The sequence below is a fragment of the Cydia pomonella genome, chromosome 23 (assembly GCF_033807575.1).
Source record: "Cydia pomonella isolate Wapato2018A chromosome 23, ilCydPomo1, whole genome shotgun sequence".
NCBI classification, from domain to species: Eukaryota; Metazoa; Arthropoda; class Insecta; order Lepidoptera; family Tortricidae; genus Cydia; species Cydia pomonella.
The window spans coordinates 7,576,234-7,596,901 of NC_084725.1; the positions used below are offsets into that span (position 1 = coordinate 7,576,234).

General features: G+C 36.1%; 1 protein-coding gene across 2 annotated transcripts in view; it reads right to left on the bottom strand.

Moving 5' to 3' along the window:
* The window catches only part of LOC133530575 (dual specificity tyrosine-phosphorylation-regulated kinase 2), a 209,478-nt gene that overhangs the window by 11,904 nt on the left and 176,906 nt on the right, over window positions 1-20,668 (bottom strand). For both annotated transcript variants that reach the window (XM_061868540.1, XM_061868539.1), the window contains exon 2: window positions 439-595. In XM_061868540.1, the coding sequence (XP_061724524.1) occupies window positions 439-595 (157 nt within the window). The remainder of the gene's footprint in view (window positions 1-438; window positions 596-20,668) is intronic.

Consider the following 20,668-nt stretch of genomic DNA (forward strand, 5'->3'; position numbering starts at 1 on the left):
TTCCGAAGAACCAATTGAGAAAACTAAAAAATATTAAAAAAAAGTAGACTCGACGTACCAGAAAAGTTCAAGTGCGGGTGATATTTTTAATATGACAAGAGAATCTGGTCAAGTGATTATCTTCTCTGCTTCGTCGTTTCCTCGTGAATGTGGATCGTAAATTCGTAACTTATTATAAGTTCCTCTATGTGACGCGATCGAGGGCTAAACAGGCTGGAACCTGCGTGGAACGACAAGCCCACCTGATAGTGTTACATTACTTGGTACTCTTGGTAGCTATGGGCTTCTTTGTTGCGCTTATCCTTTACTAGACCTAATATGATGCTTCTTGAGCTAGTACTGCACATAGTGCACAATAAATAAACTACCAAATATGAAACTATAGATTAGATAAATGATTTTGAGCTTTAAACCTAATAATATAATACACATATTCACCTGTAAGCAGCTCCGCCAGTATGCAGCCCAGCGACCACATGTCGATGGGCATGCCGTACCTCGCGCCCATCATAACTTCTGGCGCCCGGTAGAACCTCGACTGGATGTACGTGTACACGCGCTGGTGCTCGTAGCACGAACTTCCGAAGTCTATGACCTGGAAAAAATAACGATTAAGTTAGTAACTGTGGGTAATGGCACCGTCTCATTGGTGGATAATGGAGAAGGCAGAGCCATACAACCTCTTCGTATTAGGATTCTTTAAATCGTCTTAATACCTAAATAATTAAAGTTTTTTTTTGCCCAAAACTTTTCTGCCTATTGAACATTTCTCAACATATGAATAAGATGAGTACAGAATATTTACAATCTAATTTATTACTTATGATTTAAAATTCGTGGCAAATGTCCTAATTTACGCATTGAAATGAATAATAGAGTGAAAAATCTGTAGAATTAATCCAGCTAAAAGTTATATAATGATATACATATTTTGAAGTGCCTGCAGTTTGTCATTGTCAGACGGAATATTAAACTCTACAATTATTTTACACTTTCATAAACTAAATGTGGTTAGTTGTTTAACACCATTGAGCATTTACAATGTCATAACTCATAATAAATCACCTTAATGTTGCTTTACTTGAAACAGGTACCTACTTACAACAAGATTCATATTTAGTAAAAAAATGTTTTACTAAGAAAGTCCAAAACACGACACGCTTGAAATGATAATAAATTTCTAATGCAAAAATAAATGTCGAATGAAGTCCGAAAATGTTTGTGTTGTTGGTTTCTAAAACACAACTAGAACTATTTCATATTAATACGCAATACTAAAACGTCGAAAATGTACTAACACGGCAGAAAAAAGTAACAGGCTGAAGTTTGAATAGGTATAAAAAAAAGAAAAGAAATCTCACAATAAAAACTGTCCTACAAAATGTCGTGAGTGTCGTGACCTAAACGATGGCACTGAAAAGGCTCGGAAATCGTAATATTTATATTCAACGCCCTTTGGCGTAGTTACTCGTATTTATTAATGTTAGACAAATATAAATGACCTTACAAATTTTTCCCATTCCAACTGTTTATCTACAAATATTTGGAAACATAAAGTCTGCTTACATATTTCCTATTCCTATATAAAAGACAATTAATGATGTGCGAGAGACCCGATCCATCTGAATATTTGTTTTCAAACGATTCCGTTTGATGCTACTTAAATATTTACTTTAATAGCCCTAACATTCATGTTTTGATTTACTTGTTACAGATGTTTGTAAGATTTCCATGGGTTTAGCCCAATTTTAACCGTAATAAATATTGACATACATCAAAAGAATGAAATAATTATTTGCATTTTAACTTGTCATGATAGTTTTGATGTAAACTCAAGTAGGTTTAGCAGAAATATAAAGTTTTAGCACAAGGTTTAATGTAACAACTGGTTTAACGACGTAACACGCAGTTTATATTGAGGTCACTTTATATAAACCATACTTCCGAGTAAAGATCGAAATAGATCGAACTTGTTAATATATAAAAACGTACCTGAGCTGTGCGTACGCGTAATTGACCTAGAAGAAGCGTTATTCAAGCCATTATCAGGTACAAATGGTACAATCGACGTTAAAGATATACTATGTTTACACTTTTGCAATTTACTCCTGTATAAAAAGCCTAAAATGTAAATATATCTTTAATATCTACTTATTTTATATATAAGTATATTTGACATCTCACAAACCAAACTAAGTGGAATATACAAATCAATCGATTATAACCTTTACCCATGTAATAGAAATGAAACTGAAGAGTAGTATATTGGTAAGACCAAACGGAGGCCCTACAGTACATCATTTTTATGGCCCCAGCGCCACGTAGTAAGGGCTTGTTTTCAGGTTTATGTGACCATTTATTCTCCTTTTTCCGGATGATTTAGCGACGGTATTCCGGAAAATTCGACGGTTAAAATGTAAGGTCATGAAAATCATTGATATAGGGGATAAACAACCATGGCCGTAATTCAATATTAAAACTTTATATTTGTAAAGAATTATTTCCATGTTTTTTTTACAGATTAAATTTTATTTCACTAAAGTTACCTTTTAGTGTACTCAAGTCCAATAATAACTTCATGCATTTTCGCGGAAAATTATTAAAGTAACGTTTACATGTCCCTAATTTCCTAACATATTTAAAGCTACAAGTCTCAATAACATTCTCAGTATCAATGTTAATGAAGAAAATCGGAAGATAATCTTCGAGACAACTTGTCAAAGTAAATGGGTGAAAAATCGTCCCGAATTCCGGTTCTGAGAAGCGCCGACTTTGGCAATGACCCAACGTACGTGGCCCATTCTGTCTTAACAACTTGGTAAGGTATTGATCATATTTTGATACAACCTTGAGTTGTGACGTCAGGCTTCCCACGTACCAATAACTGCGAGCAAGATGCATTATGAGACAAATAATCGGGGAAAAGTCGGGGACAAATAATCCTCAGCAATATTATTAGTCCACAAACTGCCAGGTCCTATGGGTTACCATGGCAATAATATTAGACTAATTCCGTTCAAGAAATGGGCCCCAGCTCACGGTAACTGGTGCAGCGGCGCACTCTTACACAAGTTCGTATCAAAATAATACGAAAACCATATCTAGTTGTGAAAACAGAATCGGCCTAAATGACTACTCCGTGACTTTAGTGTGATGATGTGTAAAATACATAGTAAAACAATATGTTTAGTTACAACATAATTTTATTGTTGTAGCGAAATATGCGGGAACAGTCAGGTGCCGTTTTATTGAGGAAAAAAGTGTGATTATGGATTTAGTTCCTTTTTATGTTAGTGTAGTAAGTGTTATATTATTGTATTATTCATGAATTTGTTATAGAATTTCAACGGACTAATTCTTAATAAACCGGACGTAAGTGCTTAAACGTATATAAACAATGTATTTACGGTCTTACCCCCTTAATCATATTCATAATACTTAGCAAACCTCGGTTAAATTTTGTCTAGGTACTTCCAACAAACACAAATGACAAATTGCGAATTAACGATTATCGTTAGATAGATAGATGGATACTCTTTATTTGCACACCTCAGTAAAAGATATATACAGCTTAAAGAAAAACAATTAGTGACATAGGCAGACAACAGGCGGTCTTATCGCTAAAGAGCGATCTCTTCCAGACAACCACCATTATCAATTACTTCTTTTCAGGAAAGAAAAACTAACTTGACATTTCCGAAATAATCAGTTTTATAGGACGTCACTTTTCACACTGACAGATCAGTATCATTGAATAATTAAAACTCGAATTGGCATAGTTCTTGTCACTAATATCTACTCATAAATTGAGGTATTTTTTTTATCTAACTACATATTTAAACATCCTTTTTTTTATACGTTTTCGTAATACGTAGTATTTTAGGTAATGTGTTTTCTCCAATACTCACAGCAATCAGGTTGATAGGTTGTCACCGGATCTAGTTTTTGCCAAAAAATTGTCATCTTCCCGTCACAGCACTAATTACCCGTAAATACCGTATCGAAAGACGATTCGAGGAACCGTCTCCGTTCCCGGTACATGACGTCTTCAGGTGGAGTTGACATCATTTATTTAAAAAAAATAACACCAATTCCGACCTTATTTCAATACCATAAGGTCTATCTATGTTCTTTCATGTTAGTATGAATTAAAAGATATATCTGCCAAAATTTTCGAATGTGCATGCCACCTTTTAAATGTAAATATGTCGTAACAACCGTATTACCGCGTGTAAATAAAAATAAATGTAGCACAATATAGGTGTCTTTAAGTCGATAAAGCCGGTTTAGTACTTCTGATGATCGGGTCAGTGGGTTACCAGTACCACAATTCCTTAGAACAGAAAAATTATGGAGCCCAAAAAGAGACCATAATCATATTTCTAAATATTTCTTATTCGTGACACCAAGAACTCGGACAAAAAATGATATACGATCATGATATTGAACACTGCTGTGAATAAAAAGATTCCCAGAGTAGCATGCAAATGCCATGGATATTACATGAACTGAAATCCAGACTTACATTTTGCGAAATTTCTTGTCTATTCATAAACGTGTACTAAAGTTACGATGCCGCTAATCATCGTTTGTCCCTTTCTGACGTATGGTATGATGGAAAGGGACAAACGATGATTAGCGGCATCGTAACTTTAGTACACGTTTATGAATAAGGGGGTAAGAGCCTATCGAATATTCCTCGCAGAAATGTGAGATGGAAACACATTAACGCACATGCTACCCCCTTGACCGTAAAACAATGCCCCGTCTAGAACTCATTACTATTTCCCGTGTAAGTTTGTCAACAATGTTTTGTTTTACCACCGGCGACGACGTGTCACAACACACATGGAAATGCCTGAATTTATGTCTCAGTCTGACGTCACAGACCCGCACATGCGGATAAACGTGAGGGTTTCAGGAAATGCACACGTGATCAGTAGAACCCTATTTTCATAAATATGCACAGGTATATTGATTCTATGTTTGTGAGGAACTCTTTGACGCCGGTGAGCTAGGTTGTTGAGTGTCCCTATCCCCACAGACACAGGTCTGCAGCTACAGTCTCTCAGCTCAAAAAAAAAAATTAGAAATCTATTCTATAGTATCTAATTCCTAACTAGATGGCTAATGAAGTTGTGAATATTACCGGATCGTCACTGATATAGACAAGTGTAGAAAAATCTGTCGACCAACAAATTTGTTTGACAGTCTTTCAAGTCAAACTCTTAAGCTCGGTCTCTGTATCTTCTATCTAAAGCACATATAGAAGCAAAAAAAAGTGTGTAAAAGAGTATATAGTTTTCTTAAAACGCAGTTTCCTCAAATCAGGAAAAACACGAATTCGACGTTTCAATGAAAACGTAGGCACGACAATAACAAGAATTATTGTTTTGATTAAATACAAAATGTAAACAATGAGCCAGATTTCAGCTAACACAAACTCTCTGCACAGACAGTTATAACTAATACGAACATTATTCTGTAATACGCCATTTTCAAAGGAAAACAGGTGTTCCTCGTAACAGAGGTAATGGGTGTAATCTTCTTAAAAATGATGGAATATTCCCGTACTGAGATAAACCAGTTTTTAGTTCCATGGTTGAAAAATGTTCCAGGTTGAATTACAACATTCAATAGGCAGTATCGTTATGAATGACAATGGGCTAAGTAGTTTTAACAGAAGTTATACACGCACGAGAAGCACATAAGAAGTGGAAACTGAAGAATTTCTTGTAAATAATAATGCATACATTTTATGAGGCATTAGATTATTGAATACCTTTGTTCTTCTTAAAATCGATGCATTTTCACACGGAAACATTAAATCTTCACAAAGTATATAGATGATGTGTTGAAGAAAAATAAATTAAATTTTATTTTTTTAATGTACGCCTAGATTGTACCCCTGTACGCCTGTTTCACAATGTCCAAGTAAAGTCCTGAAGAATCTACTTGCCACTTATCTGACGAATAAAGTCATCGTTGGCGTTTCACAATCTTGAGATAAGCTTAACTGCTAGATAAAGTTAATTAAGTTAATTTATGTCTATCCCATACTTACTTTACTTGGACATTGTGAAACAGCCCCTTAGTAAAATGTACACGTGTACTGTTTTCTTGTCAAAGTTATTCATCACCGATACTCGCCAACTGATCGTAACGCTTCATAATATTTACAAACTTTACGTACGCTCGTTTTATCAATCACCTTAATACCATCGTCTTGTTAACTGACGTTTGTACCTTTTCACAAAGACATACGATCGAACAATGGATAATTAAGGCTGTTAGAGTTTAATTAAACAATACAAAAGACATAAAAACACATTATAAAAACCTAACCTATGGTGCCGCCAGCAGCGGGGCAAGGCCCAAGCTGCCGATGGTCAGGGCCGCAGAGACAGCAACCTACGGACAGTATGGACTATCCGCGCAGTGTCCAAGATTACCGCCTTCTTCATCTGACCCTTGAGCCAGCCACTTATTAGCGATAGTCTCTCAAGGAGTTCGCTGAGACTCTTCGCTGTGAAACCGTTCGCTGAAACGACTACCAGGACAAATCGTCGAGTCAACATCCCAAATGGCGGTTATCTTATGAGTCTAGGTACTTATTGGTATCCTTCATATTATTATGTACTGATATTGTAGACCTACTTGCACCATGCGTTGAAATCAAGCGTCATAATTCTGCAGAACCTGGGATAATTAGTTAATCAACAGGAATTGGAAAAGATGAAAGAGATGTATGGTTAATGTAACAACTCAGGATTGAGATTTACACAGAAAACGTTTTAAAATCCGGTTCTGCCTTGCCTATTTTTGCTGCAACCTCGCTTACTCTATTGTTATGATTTTCCAGCCAAACACATTTTCGTAGAAACGTAATTTTAGGTGTGTTTCATTGATAAGTAGGTAAAGTAGGTAACTTTCTTGTTGAATGGAATGCGCTACAAGTAAATTCCGTATTTCTTATAGCCAACTCAGCGGACCAATGTTATCCTTTAATTTTCCCTATGAAAGTATTCGGGATCGTGTACACAGAATCGCGCATTTTAGTATTGTTTAATAAAAGCAACATAACATACAGTCCAACGGAATATACACATATATATTATATCACTATCACTCTTACAAAATTAAAATTTCCTGGACGTATGTATTGTAAAATACGTATGTATCACAAAACCTTAACAAAACACCTAAACCTTCCTCAAGAGTCAAGAATCACTCTACGGAGCCCCATTTGTCGAACGGTATTAGTCTAATATTATTAGTGTGTTGCCATGGTAACCCATACGATTTGACAGTTCGGGGACTAATAATATTAGTCTAATACTGTTCGAGAAATGGGCCCTGATAGGTGAAAACTGATAGGATAGACACACTTTAACATCACAGACCAATACGACCATAATATCCGTACCTAAGCTTGCCAACCATATATAAACAAAAAAGGATTCAAAAAGTAGTCACAAACACAACTGAAAAACATTATTTTCCCTTCTTTGTCAGTCAAATTAAAAATAAAGCTACTTTTTCCGGGGAAACGTGACGAAAAGCAAGCGGATCTATATAAAACTAAATCTAATTAATCTTATGCAAACAGTTTATTTTAACAAAGAAAACCAGGTCAAGAAAATCAAAACCGCAACATGAAAACGCATAACCTTCGTTTCGCAGCACGACTTCATCTAATCTCCGTTTGTTCTATGCTTCATATAATTAGGACTATTATCCAGCGGAATTTGTTTATTGAAATAAAACGTTAATGTTGTGTCAGGGTTAGAAAATACTAGTATCTATATCTTGAAGAAATCTTTATAGCTTAAGTAATAAGGAAGATATTTCAATAGAATCCGTTAAATGAGCTAAAAAGTTGTGTTAGAGGAGACAGATGTAGGCTGCGTCCTCGATGTAACGATACGATGTAATTAAGACATTTCGTGTCACTGGACATGTATTAAAAAGCGCGTTTAAATAATTAATATTTGTGCGAATATTCTGCGAACCCGAAAACAGGGCGTGGTTTTAAAAAACAAATTTACTCGAAAAGCGTAGTCAGAATCTTCGAAGAAACACGATTTGTCTTTTTTTCAATTGACGTTGCAATCAGTCTGAGTTTTTGGGTCGGAGAGATCTTTGTTGGACTTTATCAAGTGAGAAAATCTCTTGAAAATGTAGTGTGCAACTGTGCATTGAAACTATACTATAATTCACCAGATATCTATATTTAATGGATAAACACCACATGTATTGTTCATTGTAAAATGAGCCTTTTCTCAGAGCTTTGTAATTTCAATTGTATATTTTTATTGTTATTAATCTTTTCTTAATTTTATATTTATTATTCATTGATTTATGTTCTATTTTATATCTCTCTCATATGCCGAATTGTTAATTTTAATTACCTATTAATTTTGTAATTTTTATTGTGTAAATATTGTACAGATATGAGCCAATAGCTTTTATAATGTATTTTTTTTGCCTTCGTTACCATAATACTTCGACTAATTTGTACCCGCGGCTCCACTTGCGTGGATTTCATTCTGTGTCCTTTTTCCTGCCTCCTAAATGAGTTCAATAAAGTAATATGTATAATAAAGCGCGCTAAATCTCGTCAAATTCGCAGTAATTTAGACGTAAAATAAAGGAAACAAAGAGACAAAAGTAATGTACGAATTACCTTTATCTAACTACATGTTTCTTGAATTTTGTACTAAGATATTTTTTCATACTTAATCGTACAGAAAGTTTTGCAGGTGGCTTTCCACTTGTGCGAAATCTTAAACGACTTTCCATCGGCAATTCCTTAGAAACCCAACAAAGGTCTCCACCTAGTTCGCAATACGCCAATTACAAATGTTTACATTTCACGATAAGCCCGCACGTGCGGTGCAATCTTACGCAACCTGTCAGCTGACTCACTGTATTCCTACTTCAATAAACCAGTTTAATTTTTATCTCGAGAATCCAACCAACCGTACGTAAATAGAGATCAATCTTATACTGGTCGGTTGGGTGATTGCCTACAGTGCAAGCAATAACACTTTTGCACTGTTACGAAACAGTACGTTTACCTAAACTCATGCCTCGGTCAGTGTTTGCTCAAAGTAAAATTTTATTTCAAATACAATATGGTTTATTTTGGAGTTATGAGCTGGGAAAGATATGAGGTTGTGAAGGTTGATTCGCGGTTGTTTAATCGCGTGTCAAACGACTAAGCACCTGCTTGATTCGTTGCATTTTTTATTTAGCCAAAAAAGGATGACCCGGGTACGTCCTTAAACTACGTCCAAAAGAGAGGTATGGGCATTGTGAATGTCATCTCGCTTTGTATGGTAGGGCACAGCCAGTGGATGTCATTCCAGATCTAGAGCAAAGCCCAACTGGAGAAGTACCTCCACCTTACAGAAAACAGCAGCCAAATAACACTAGACCCTACTCATAGTGTTGTGTTCCTGCCGGTGAGTAAGGTTGCCAGAGCTCAACGAGGGGGGGCGGGTTTAGGGTCGGCAACGCGCATGTAACTCCTCTGGAGTTGCAGGCGTACATAGGCTACGGAGGCTGCTTACCATCAGGCGGGCCGTATGCTTGTTTGCCACCGACGTAGTATAAAAAAAAAAAAAAAAAGGATGATAATGTGTGCACATACAATACGTACGCCTAGTTGTAATAGTTTGTCAGATTTGCCTTGTAATAAATCATAGATTACGTCAACCACGGGAGTATTGGAAGCAGTCGACTATCCTTTTCCAATAATGCCTTTTCGAAAAAAATCAGCAAAGCGCTACAGTCGAGTTTATAAATATGTATATATTTTTTGCCTTATTACAATGGAGTAAGGTGAAGAAAAGTATACAGAAAAAAATAAAAATACTTTAAAAGAATACAAGAACTTGTACATCTTTCAACAGATCATCTGCAAACTCCAAAACGCAGTTCGAACATACGTCGCACACGCAAAACCTTTTACGATCAAATAAACAGTTTTTCTCATTAAATAAACAGTCTGGAAATACCGCGAACACTTAACGACCCGCTGCACATGGCGTTTAACCTACATTTAATCAATAAACGGCTTTCCGCGAACGAGGATTATAAAATTATGCTCGTAATCAGTGCCCGGGAAAAGGCGTGTCGTCGCACTCCTCACTCGTTTACACACTGAGGGCCTACCGCGAAATTGAAATTTCGTTGTCTGCCTCTCTTATGACTCTTGCATATTCGAACGATAGAGGTAAATAGACGAACCAAGTGGTTAGTGGTAGGCGGCACTCTGCATAAGAGTTCCAAAAAAGCTCCACGTGTCTCCAAACTCTCCAACATCTTCGTGCTCAGTGTACTCTTACATCACAGCTCACCTTAAAAATACACGGAACTCGTGCTCAAGCATTATCTCAGTGAGGAAAGATTTAGACAATTTTTTTTATGTGGTTCGCGGCTAGGTGCGCGAAACCTTATTTTTTCTGCGGTCACATATGTTGTCAGTAACCAGTAATGTTCGGTTTTATCGGCTTACATTGAATATTGAAAGCATTTATTTACGCAGTTTGTAAATGCTCCGCTGAAATAATTTAATGGACGGAATTAGGTCAACGTGCGCTTTTTCCCCGGGATTAGGTGATTAGCATTGAGCAATAACGCCACAGATTACACAGAAAATAATGTAACACCTATTCCGAGCAAAAAAAATTAACGTTAATTAGACACATCAAAATTCAAATTTACTTGGTTCATCTCTCAAATAATATGCACAAAAACTAAAGGGAGGAAAGGGAAAATTCGTTTAGCGGCGATCGGCTGGTAACAATGATTAAGAAATATGCCTTGTACTTTCTATGTAGAAAAGGGAATAACTGGCAAGTATGCGATCTTTCTTTAAGAGCAAAAGGAAAATAAAATTCAATTTGTTTACAGTTTATATTTAGAAAAAAAAATTACCAGTTACTTTATTCATATTTTATTTATTTAACTAAAGAGTAAGGTTCCTTTATTCATTGTGATTGTGACTACGAAGAAATCCCAAACAGATTGATGGAAGTATAAAAAAATGGAAACACTGAGTAAATATAACATCCAATGTATAAAGCCAGGCTAAAAGTAGGTACGTACTTTAAACTTACTTAAAAGTATACGTGGACAACTACTGCTAATGTTTTCGAAGACATTCAAATCCTTTCGCAACTTGCACTTGAAAGAAAATGTGTTAATGGAACGTAATTTTCTCAACAATGAATAAACATTAAACAGTCGCATCTTATTACTTAACTCTCTGTAACAACACATAACTCTGCGTTTATTTTTATTTTTCCTCAAACCCGGTGAAATCACACTAATTCGGACCGGCACAGAACTGTCATTTTTGTCAAAAGAGATGTCAACATTCTGTGTCATAATTAAATCTGTTCCAATTTACAAAAAAAATGCAACAATGATTCGTACTTGACACACATTCTAAGACCCTTGCCCTGAAGATATTTTTAGGACATGTTTACAACGGATTATCTGAAATTTCCCAGATAATAATTTAATTCGGACTTTGGTATGTACGAAACAAATGAATGTGACCGCAAGCTGAATTTATGTCCTATCAAGCGGAACCATGGATAAAATTTTGTTGAAAAAGCGTTCGGAAAACGTATTAGAACCTGCCAGTATATTTACGGTTTCATTTTTGCTAGCCTATCCATCCTTATTTAAAACTGTGTAGCTTTTTTATTTGCTTCGACTTTTGGATATTGATAATGATAAGTCATTGGTACGCCACCAATATTTTGTAATTTCAAGCGTTTTAAAGGTAAAATTATATGTACATAATTAGCATTATATTTACATATTTGAATACTTTCTATTCATCGTAACAAAAGCAAACCAAAAGAATCGGGGGTGACAAAGAAGCAATCTCAATCTCACTCTACGCCAGAGAAAGGCAAAGTTGCATAAATTGGTCAGCAGACTCACTCGTAGTCCGATAACGCGTCAAAAATCTATCGTAACGCGTTTGCTCATATATATTAAGGGTTTTGCAGGGTTAAAGTTAAGAGCAGCCATGTAAAACGGAGAGCGAGAGTATTTACCCAACAGTGGGCTGGTAAAAAAACTACCAGTTACATAAATTGGTCAGCACACTCGTCCGATAACGCGTTAACAGTTTGTCGTAGCAGCCGCAATGTGATTGAATGAGGGCGCCGCGCTTCGATGCTCTTGGAACTCGATGATGCCGTGCGAATTTCTTTTAAGGATCAGAGTTCACTTTAGAGCAGTCATGTAAAAAGTCAAGGCATTTGGCCAACAGTGGGCTAGTAAAAAAGCTGCCAGTTACGTAATTTAGTGAGCACAATCGTCCGATAACGCGAGAAAAGCTACAAGTTTGTCATCGTAGCAGCAATAATATGGCATACCCTAACACAACAAGTGAAAGAAATGCTTCTAACGTCACCGCAGCACACAGTCACAATATGTTTATTGTTTACGGCATAATTAACATAAGAGTTTTTTATGAAATCTGTTATTCGCTCCTAATTTTTACAATAATCAAAAAATCGAAAAAGTCAAACGTAGAGGCATAGCTATGGTTAATATGCAACAAATCATGTACAAATATTTTCCATAATGTCAATATCCAGAGAGGAAAATGGGGACTACGTTTGTATGAAGAAATGGCCATCCGCTTTCCTCTTAAGTGCTTAAATTTTGGAGTGCGATCTATAGTTATAATATTATTGCGTATCAGACATCAGACGTAATCTGAATGAGGGCGCCGCGCTCTGCTGCTCTTGGAACTCGATGATGTCGTGCGAATTTCTTTTCAGGGTTGCGAGGCGAATGTTTCGTGGATATCTTAAATGTTTATTCACACTTGAGTGGTTAAATTATTTTTTGATGAGTTGAGCGCAGTAGTCAAGAGAAAATGGCGTAGTAAAGCAGATAAGTCGAGGCAATACGCGCTAAGGAGATATCATTTAGGCTCATTTATTTAGGACCAAAAAACGTTAAATTCATGACATAATTTAGTGAATTATGCTTAACTGTGAAAATTGTATTTAACACAATTTTAAATGTTTGTGATATATTACCTCCTTATACATCGTACGTACGTTCAAAAACATTGATTTTATTTTAATTGAGGTGGAGATACCATTTCCTAATATCACAGGCGTAATTTCAGGGATAAGCTCACTCGTACATGATACAGAAACAACTTGCTAGCAAAGGGATCGTAATAGAATCAAAACATACGGAGGCACTGTTTTCAGAAACCGTTGCATAATTCTGACGCTTTTAAATTTGAATTTCGAATTCGTCCATTCACGTTCCACTGTTTCCCCGCTTATACTTTTTAAATCCGTTTTAACAGAGCACTGAATCACGGTCTAGTGCGCTCATGGCATGTTCACCCGCACCTTAATGTAAAAAGTCGTAAGCGACATAGACACAATACATTATCTGTGTAATTCTAAAAGATGCCTCAATCTATTTTCCGCAAAGGGTTGCTAATATTAATTATTAAAGAAATCTTCATTTAAACGCCAATTATTTTGATGAGGCCTGTATTTATATAGAGCAAAATTATATAGAATACTTTTTCAATTTAGTCAAATACGCTTAGGACGTTTCATTTTTCCATTTTCCCCGCATTGTTCTGGTTCTGCTGGTTCGGTCGGGTCGTCTAATTAGTACGGGAATCATTCCGTGAAACCCGGATCTGTTCCAATCGCTTCCCAAAGTTACCCAATATAAGCTTGAACTCCGGGTAAGGATTGTTTTAAGGTTACATATGGAAGCGCAGATTCAACCAAAACCTTAACAAGTTAAAGTTGGCACGAAAAAAAAATCGTGAATCATGTTTCTAATTTTCATTTATTTTCAATTGTACCTATAGTTACCCTGTATACCATAGCAGTACAATTATGGTATACAATATCTAGTGATATAGCCGAGGGAGGAAACTTTTAAACAGAAGTATATCTTATACCCTTAAACGAGCAATTCTTGTATATATATTTCCGGGATCTCGGAAACGGCTCTAACGATTTTGCTGAAATTTGGTATATGGGGGTTTTTGGCGGTAAACAATCGATCTATATTAGTCTTATGTTTGGGAAAACGCATGTTTTCGAGTTTTCATGCGTTTTTCTTTCGACGCAGAATATGGTCGCTGATTTCGTATTGCCGGCCACTGTCCGTCTGGTCCAGCGGGTTAAGACGCGGACTGCTAAACGAGTGTTACGGGTTCGAATCTCGCCCGGTGACTAATTTTTTTAATTTTTTTTATTTTCAAGTTTATATATGATTTTTTAATTTTTATTGTTTTAGACAAGTTTAATGTAGTAAAAAAATGTAGATAAGATTATCATCTATACACCACCATATTACAATAAATAGTTATAACTAGTGATCGGTTTTTTGGATTCGACATGGGGTGAACGACCTCAATCATTATGTTAGTATGGATATGCCCCGGGAATCCGGGCTTTATGTTGTTAGAAAAGGTAAAAAAATACAATGTGGTTATTTTATTACACTTTAAAACATCTATGTAGCTGATAGACGACTACTTACTCACCGTTATTTTGTCTAAATCGAACAAATGAGCACAAGTGTTTACACTGACAGCTCATTTGCTGCCTCCAAAGCGGCACATTTTGTACCGTTTGGATAAAAGTTCGGCGAGTAAGTACGCGTGTCTCAGCTAATATATGGTTACTACGGGTTAATTGTTTGAATAAATGAATTCGTTATCAAAAAATCAATTACACTTCTTTCAACTGAGAGGTTGTTTGAGAAAAACAATGTCCACAATGTGAAATGGTTTTATTGCTCACCAAAAATAATTAGAACTGAAATCCAGATAAAATATTGAAATGTCAATGTCAAGATTTTGAAGTATTTTTTCCATCATGACAGATATATAAGCTAATACTTTGTGGAGGTTTTAATATATTTTGCTTTAAATAAAATGTTGAGATTAGGAAAAGAATAAAAGTTTTTGTCTCAACTGGTTGCCATGTAAGAGTAAAAAATTCCTTAGAGATAATTTAAATTGTTTTATTTTTGTACTGTTTGTTCGGTATCGCGGGAAACTGACGTATCTATATTAACTTTTCTACTTGACATCCCGCGAGGGAGAATCCAAATAACCGATCACTGTTATAACCGAGCAATGCTCGGTCGCCCAGGTACTGTTCAAAGTAATTGTAATAAAATTAAAAAAAAAAAAAAATACGCGCGACGGCCATATCTTCCATCGCAAGCTTGGCGCGGTGCGCCATATCTTTTGTTTCCTTCTAATTTCCTGGCGTTACAGCCCTCCAGTATGTTTAGCTCACTTTATATTGGTACGACTGAAGCGAATTACCTACGCCGCAAAACACGGCCGTGTTGATAGACGGGGTAAAATATTATTACTGGTTCCTGGGAATACACACATAATAGCTACTGCTTAGTAAAATGGATTCATCACACGGCTACATGCAAATTGTGATAAATTTATGATCTGTTTTATGAAGACACGTGATTTGAATAATTTACGTTTTGCGAAACCGCATTTTCACCGGAAAACAGGAAGATACTGAAGATTTGAGTAGATTCTATGAAAGACCATGTGGCATGTATGGGACTGAGAGGTGAAATCAAACACAAGTGCTTACTCGCGAGCGTCTGTATTGTAACTAACTCAATGTACATCGTCAACTTCTGTATATCTATATCTTACACTACTACACACACCTCATCTGGGGGGTTGTTGAGAAAAAAAAATTGATGTAAATTAATTTTTTTTTATATAAAACTATGTATACACTATCAAACATTTTGTTTTATTTAAAGAAATCTAAACATATCGATAGTACAACAAAACACAATTATGAAATATGTTTACATAAAGTCAAACTATTAATGTTAACACAACATGACAAAAAAAAGAGCAGTGACACATGAGTCACTGGTTAAAAATCTTAGTCCTATTTTTATGAACAAGATCGATCTTACCATCTATTTCTAACTTAACATTTACTCCATCGTCCTCAATCACTTTAAAAGGTCCTTTAAAAAGATTATCAAATTTTTTTTCCAGTTTCTGACTTAATCAAAACTAGATCATCCTTTTTATAAGTCACTGAGTTAGATAACTTATCATAATATTTTTTTCGTAATTCCTTAGATTTTAACAAATTTTCCTTGGCATCCTTATGAGCTATTTGTAGTCTGTATTTTAATTCTAGAGCATAATTATCGGGATTATACAGTGGTTGTACAGTTTTAATCAGATTACTAGGGATTTGACATTTCTTTCCGAAAACCAATTCAAATGGGGTATACTTTGTAATTGAATGTACTGTTGTATTGTATGCAAAGCACCAGAACGGTAGCCAATCGCTCCATGTGTCCGGGTGACCATCGCACTGAATTCTCATAAAAGCGGCTAAATGTTTGTGCATATTTTCCAAAGCACCTATCGATTGGTGGTGATAAGCGGTCGAATTAATCTTATTTATTTTTAGTAACTTACATACTTCTTCCATAGTGGATGACATAAACTCGGTACCTCGGTCCGTTGATATCATACCTGGAATACCGTATCTTAATATAAAATTACTAACTAGAGTTTTTGCTACGCTAATCGCATCCTTGCGTTGCAATGGGTAAGCTTCAATGTATTTCGTTAGCTCGCATTGCAACGTTAGGATGTACTTATTACCTTCCGTATCGGTGTCTAGCGGTCCAAGCAAGTCGAGGTATATTTTCTCGAATGCTGACGACGCTGTTGTCGTGATAACCATAGGTTGTCGTATATTTTTAGAGTACTTTGTTACTTGACATTTACTGCATTTTTTCACGAAGTCTCTGACGTCACTCTCTAAAGTTGACCAATAATATTTAGACTTGATGTTACTAACCATTCGGCGAACGCCGGCATGTCCGCTGGTTGGTAGTAAATGATAGTCGTTAATGATAACTCGTCTCTCGTCTTTGTCATCTATTCGGATTATATTTCCTAGGATTTTTATTCGCGGTCCGGACCAGTCTTTCATCGTTTTTATTTCATTTAACAATGTTTTTATAAATAACGCGTTTTTATCATTTTTTATCATACATAACTCGTCTATATTTATATTTCTACAGAAATCACTCAACATATTCACAAATACGGCTCGCGTGAAATGAGACATATAGTTAAGGTTTATGTAGAGACGTTTTTTATCCCTTGCGTACGCGAAACAATCTTTTTCTCTAGTTATTAACTTATTTTTTCTTAATTTTCTTAACTCGTGTTCTGATTCAAACAACATTTCTATTGAGTCATTAGGTTTTCTTAATATTTCCGCAATTCTCGGCTGATCAGACCTTGAATTCTCGGGTATACTAAGATCTCCTACACTCTCGTCACACAACTCCTCCTCTTGCCTCAACTTTTTACTCTGTTTCCTTGTCATAACTGTAACTTGTTCGCTCATACTTTTTAATTCGTCGGACGAAATTGAAATTCTACTTAACGCGTCTGCCACTACGTTCGAACTTCCTTTTATGTATACTATTTTATAGTCATATTCCTCTAATTGCAATCTAAATTTAATTAATCTACTTGACGGATCCTTCATGCTGAATAGGTATAAGAGTGGTCTGTGGTCCGTCATTATTGTGAACTGTTTTCCAAATAAATAAGGTCTAAAATAGCGTACACTCCAGACGATTGCTAAAAGCTCCTTTTGAATGACAGGGTAATTTAACTCGGCTTTATTCAAGGGTCTACTAGCATAAGCTATAGGTCTCTGATCTTTGTTACATAGTACCGAACCGATTGACCTTGAGGATGCATCTGTTTTCAAAAAGTACTCATTTTCTGATGTAAAATCTGGGTATTGTAAGATAGGGGGAGTAATAAGTTTCTCTTTTAATTTATTAAACGAATTTTGGCATTCCTCTGTCCATTGAAATGGTATATTTTTCCTACATAATTTGTTCAATGGTAATGTTATTTCTGCGAAATTTGGTATAAATTTCCTATAGTAGTTGCAAAAGGCTACGAATCTCCTAACTTCATCACTGTTTGTTGGTGTTGGGTAATTCTCTAAAACTTTAGTTTTTTGCGGATCTGGTAACACGCCTTCCGCTGATACTACATGCCCTAAATGAAGTAGTTGTTTTTTCAGAAAATCACATTTTTGGGGGTTTACTCTCAAGTTGACCTTACGTAATCTTTCTAATACGTCGATTAAGTTTCTATTGTGTTGGTCCATGTTTCTGCCGAAAACAACTAGATCGTCCATGTAAATAAAACACTTTTCATATGAAAGTCCTGACATTGCTATTGACATTACCCGGGAAAATGCACTGGCGCTGATTTTGAGGCCGATTGGGAGCCTTTTCATACGGAATTGACCTTGACCTGATGAAAACGAAGTTATATTCCTACTGTCTTCGTCCAATGCTGTTTGATAATAAGACTGCTGTAAATCAAGATGGCTAAAATATATTGCACCCGACAGAGAATCTAAAATATCGGTAATATTTGGCAGTGGAAATTTATCGTCCTGGATAACATTGTTTACTTTTCGGTAGTCGATGACTAAACGCCATTTCTTTGTATTGTTGTCAGACTTTTTCGGTACTAATAGTATCGGACTATTCCAATCGCTTTTAGATTCTTCAATTATATCGTCTTTAATCATTTGATCGACTTGCCTATTAACCTCCGATTTCATTGACGCTGGCAACCTATACGGTTTCGTATATATGGGTTTCGTGTCCGGTTTCACAGTGATACTTTGGGTCGATACATTCGTAGTTCCTAATTTATCCCCATCTAAATAAAAAACATCGGCGTATTTGGCACATATTGACTCTATAAGTTTTCTGTCTTCGTCATTTAAATGATTTAACTTCAAAGACGACAATAACCTTTTAACCCTTTCTACTCCGTTGTCGCATTTTTGAAAGTTGCAAATGTTATAATCACTCAAATTATCTAAAATAGGTTCAAAAATAGGTAATTTTATGTTTTCGTCACTTGTATTTAAAATTCGCACTGGTATTCTACTTTGCTTAACTCTACTTATACTTCCCGCCAAAAATACATTTTCGGCCAATTTTTCGGAGTTTATAACGTAATCCTTTCCTAAATCGAATGATTTTACTTTAATTAAATGTATAGACTCACTTCTCGCTGGCAAAGATAAACAAGTTTCGTTTTCATTACTTCTTTGTATTCGTAACACACACCTTTGATTTCCATAATGCAAAGTAAGCTCGTCCTTTGTTAAGTCTATGATCGCATTATAAGTTCGCATGAAGTCTAAACCAAGTACTCCGTCCGCATGACACGGCATATCCTGATCTTGCAAAACGTGAAACCTATGCCTAATCTGTATCGTATTTCCGTCATGTAAAGTCACGTCCGCCACTTGTTTACTAGTAATACTGCCACCTACTCCTGATATAATAGTACCCTTCTCATATATCTGCGATTCTGTGGGAACGTTACTTTGTTGTAAAATTGATATACTTGCGCCATTGTCAATCATAAGAATAAGATTTTTTCCACCTACAGTAAAATTTACATAGTCTAATCCGTCACATATAGTTAAAACTTTATGCTCGAAAAAACTGAACTCTGTCTGTCTCGTCACTTGTCGAACTATGAGGGGTCTGCGGCTCGTGTGTATATGTATACACGTTTCCGCGGTGTCCACGACTCCTGCGAGTACTGGGATGTCCCCTAAAATTCGTACGTTGTCCACGGCCCCTGTGAAAATTATTACTAGGTACAGTACCTCTATTAGTGGGATAGCGTGGTATCCATGGGCTGTGGTAGGCTCTGGCTCGATTGGGTTGGTAGCTGGTGGGCCCGCGCCCACGCCAGCCGTAGCGCTGTGGCTGCTGGAAACCTCTTCTGTAGCCGTAATTCATGTTCATGACTACTGGCTCGGGCTGGGGTCGCGCCAGCTCCTCGTCTTGGGCAGCTCTGACAGCTTCTTTTAATTCTGTGTATTCTCGGGCTGCTAAAATGGTACTAAGACGGCGGTTCCTCAAACCGTCCGTGAATTTCTTTATAGCTAAGGACTCGTTGATTGGTCTAAGGACATCGCGCGCCTCGGGCTTCCCGTCGGCTTGCGCTATCGTTAGGCCAATGAACAACTCCTCGATCTTATCACCATATTGAGTAATAGACATATCGCGCTGTGTTATGTTATTTAATTGTTCAAGTAAAGAGACTGCGGATTTCTTCGGCAACAAATATTTTTGTAGATCAGTCACTAAATCGACAACAGTTTCATAACTCGATTTAAGTTTTAGTTGCGCAATTTTATTAATTCTTGTTTTAAGGACAAATGAAATTAGTAATTTTTTCTCGCAATTTTCGTTCAATATACTGTCTAGCATTTCAATACCGGAGATCATTTTTTCCACGGTCTCCTCCTTGCCGTCCAAAATAGGTATTAAGCTGTTCGCTTCTTTTATTTCGAATTTTTTCTCCATTTTAATTGGTTTTTCGGTTACACACTCTAAGACTTTATATTGTAAAATTTTACTATAAGCTTTATCTATTTTTTCACATAATAATTCTAAAATATAACACTCCTCGGACTCAGACAGATCATCTAAATTAACAGAAGTGATTAAAGATCGATAGTCCTCATATATCAACTGTGCATTGTCAATTTTT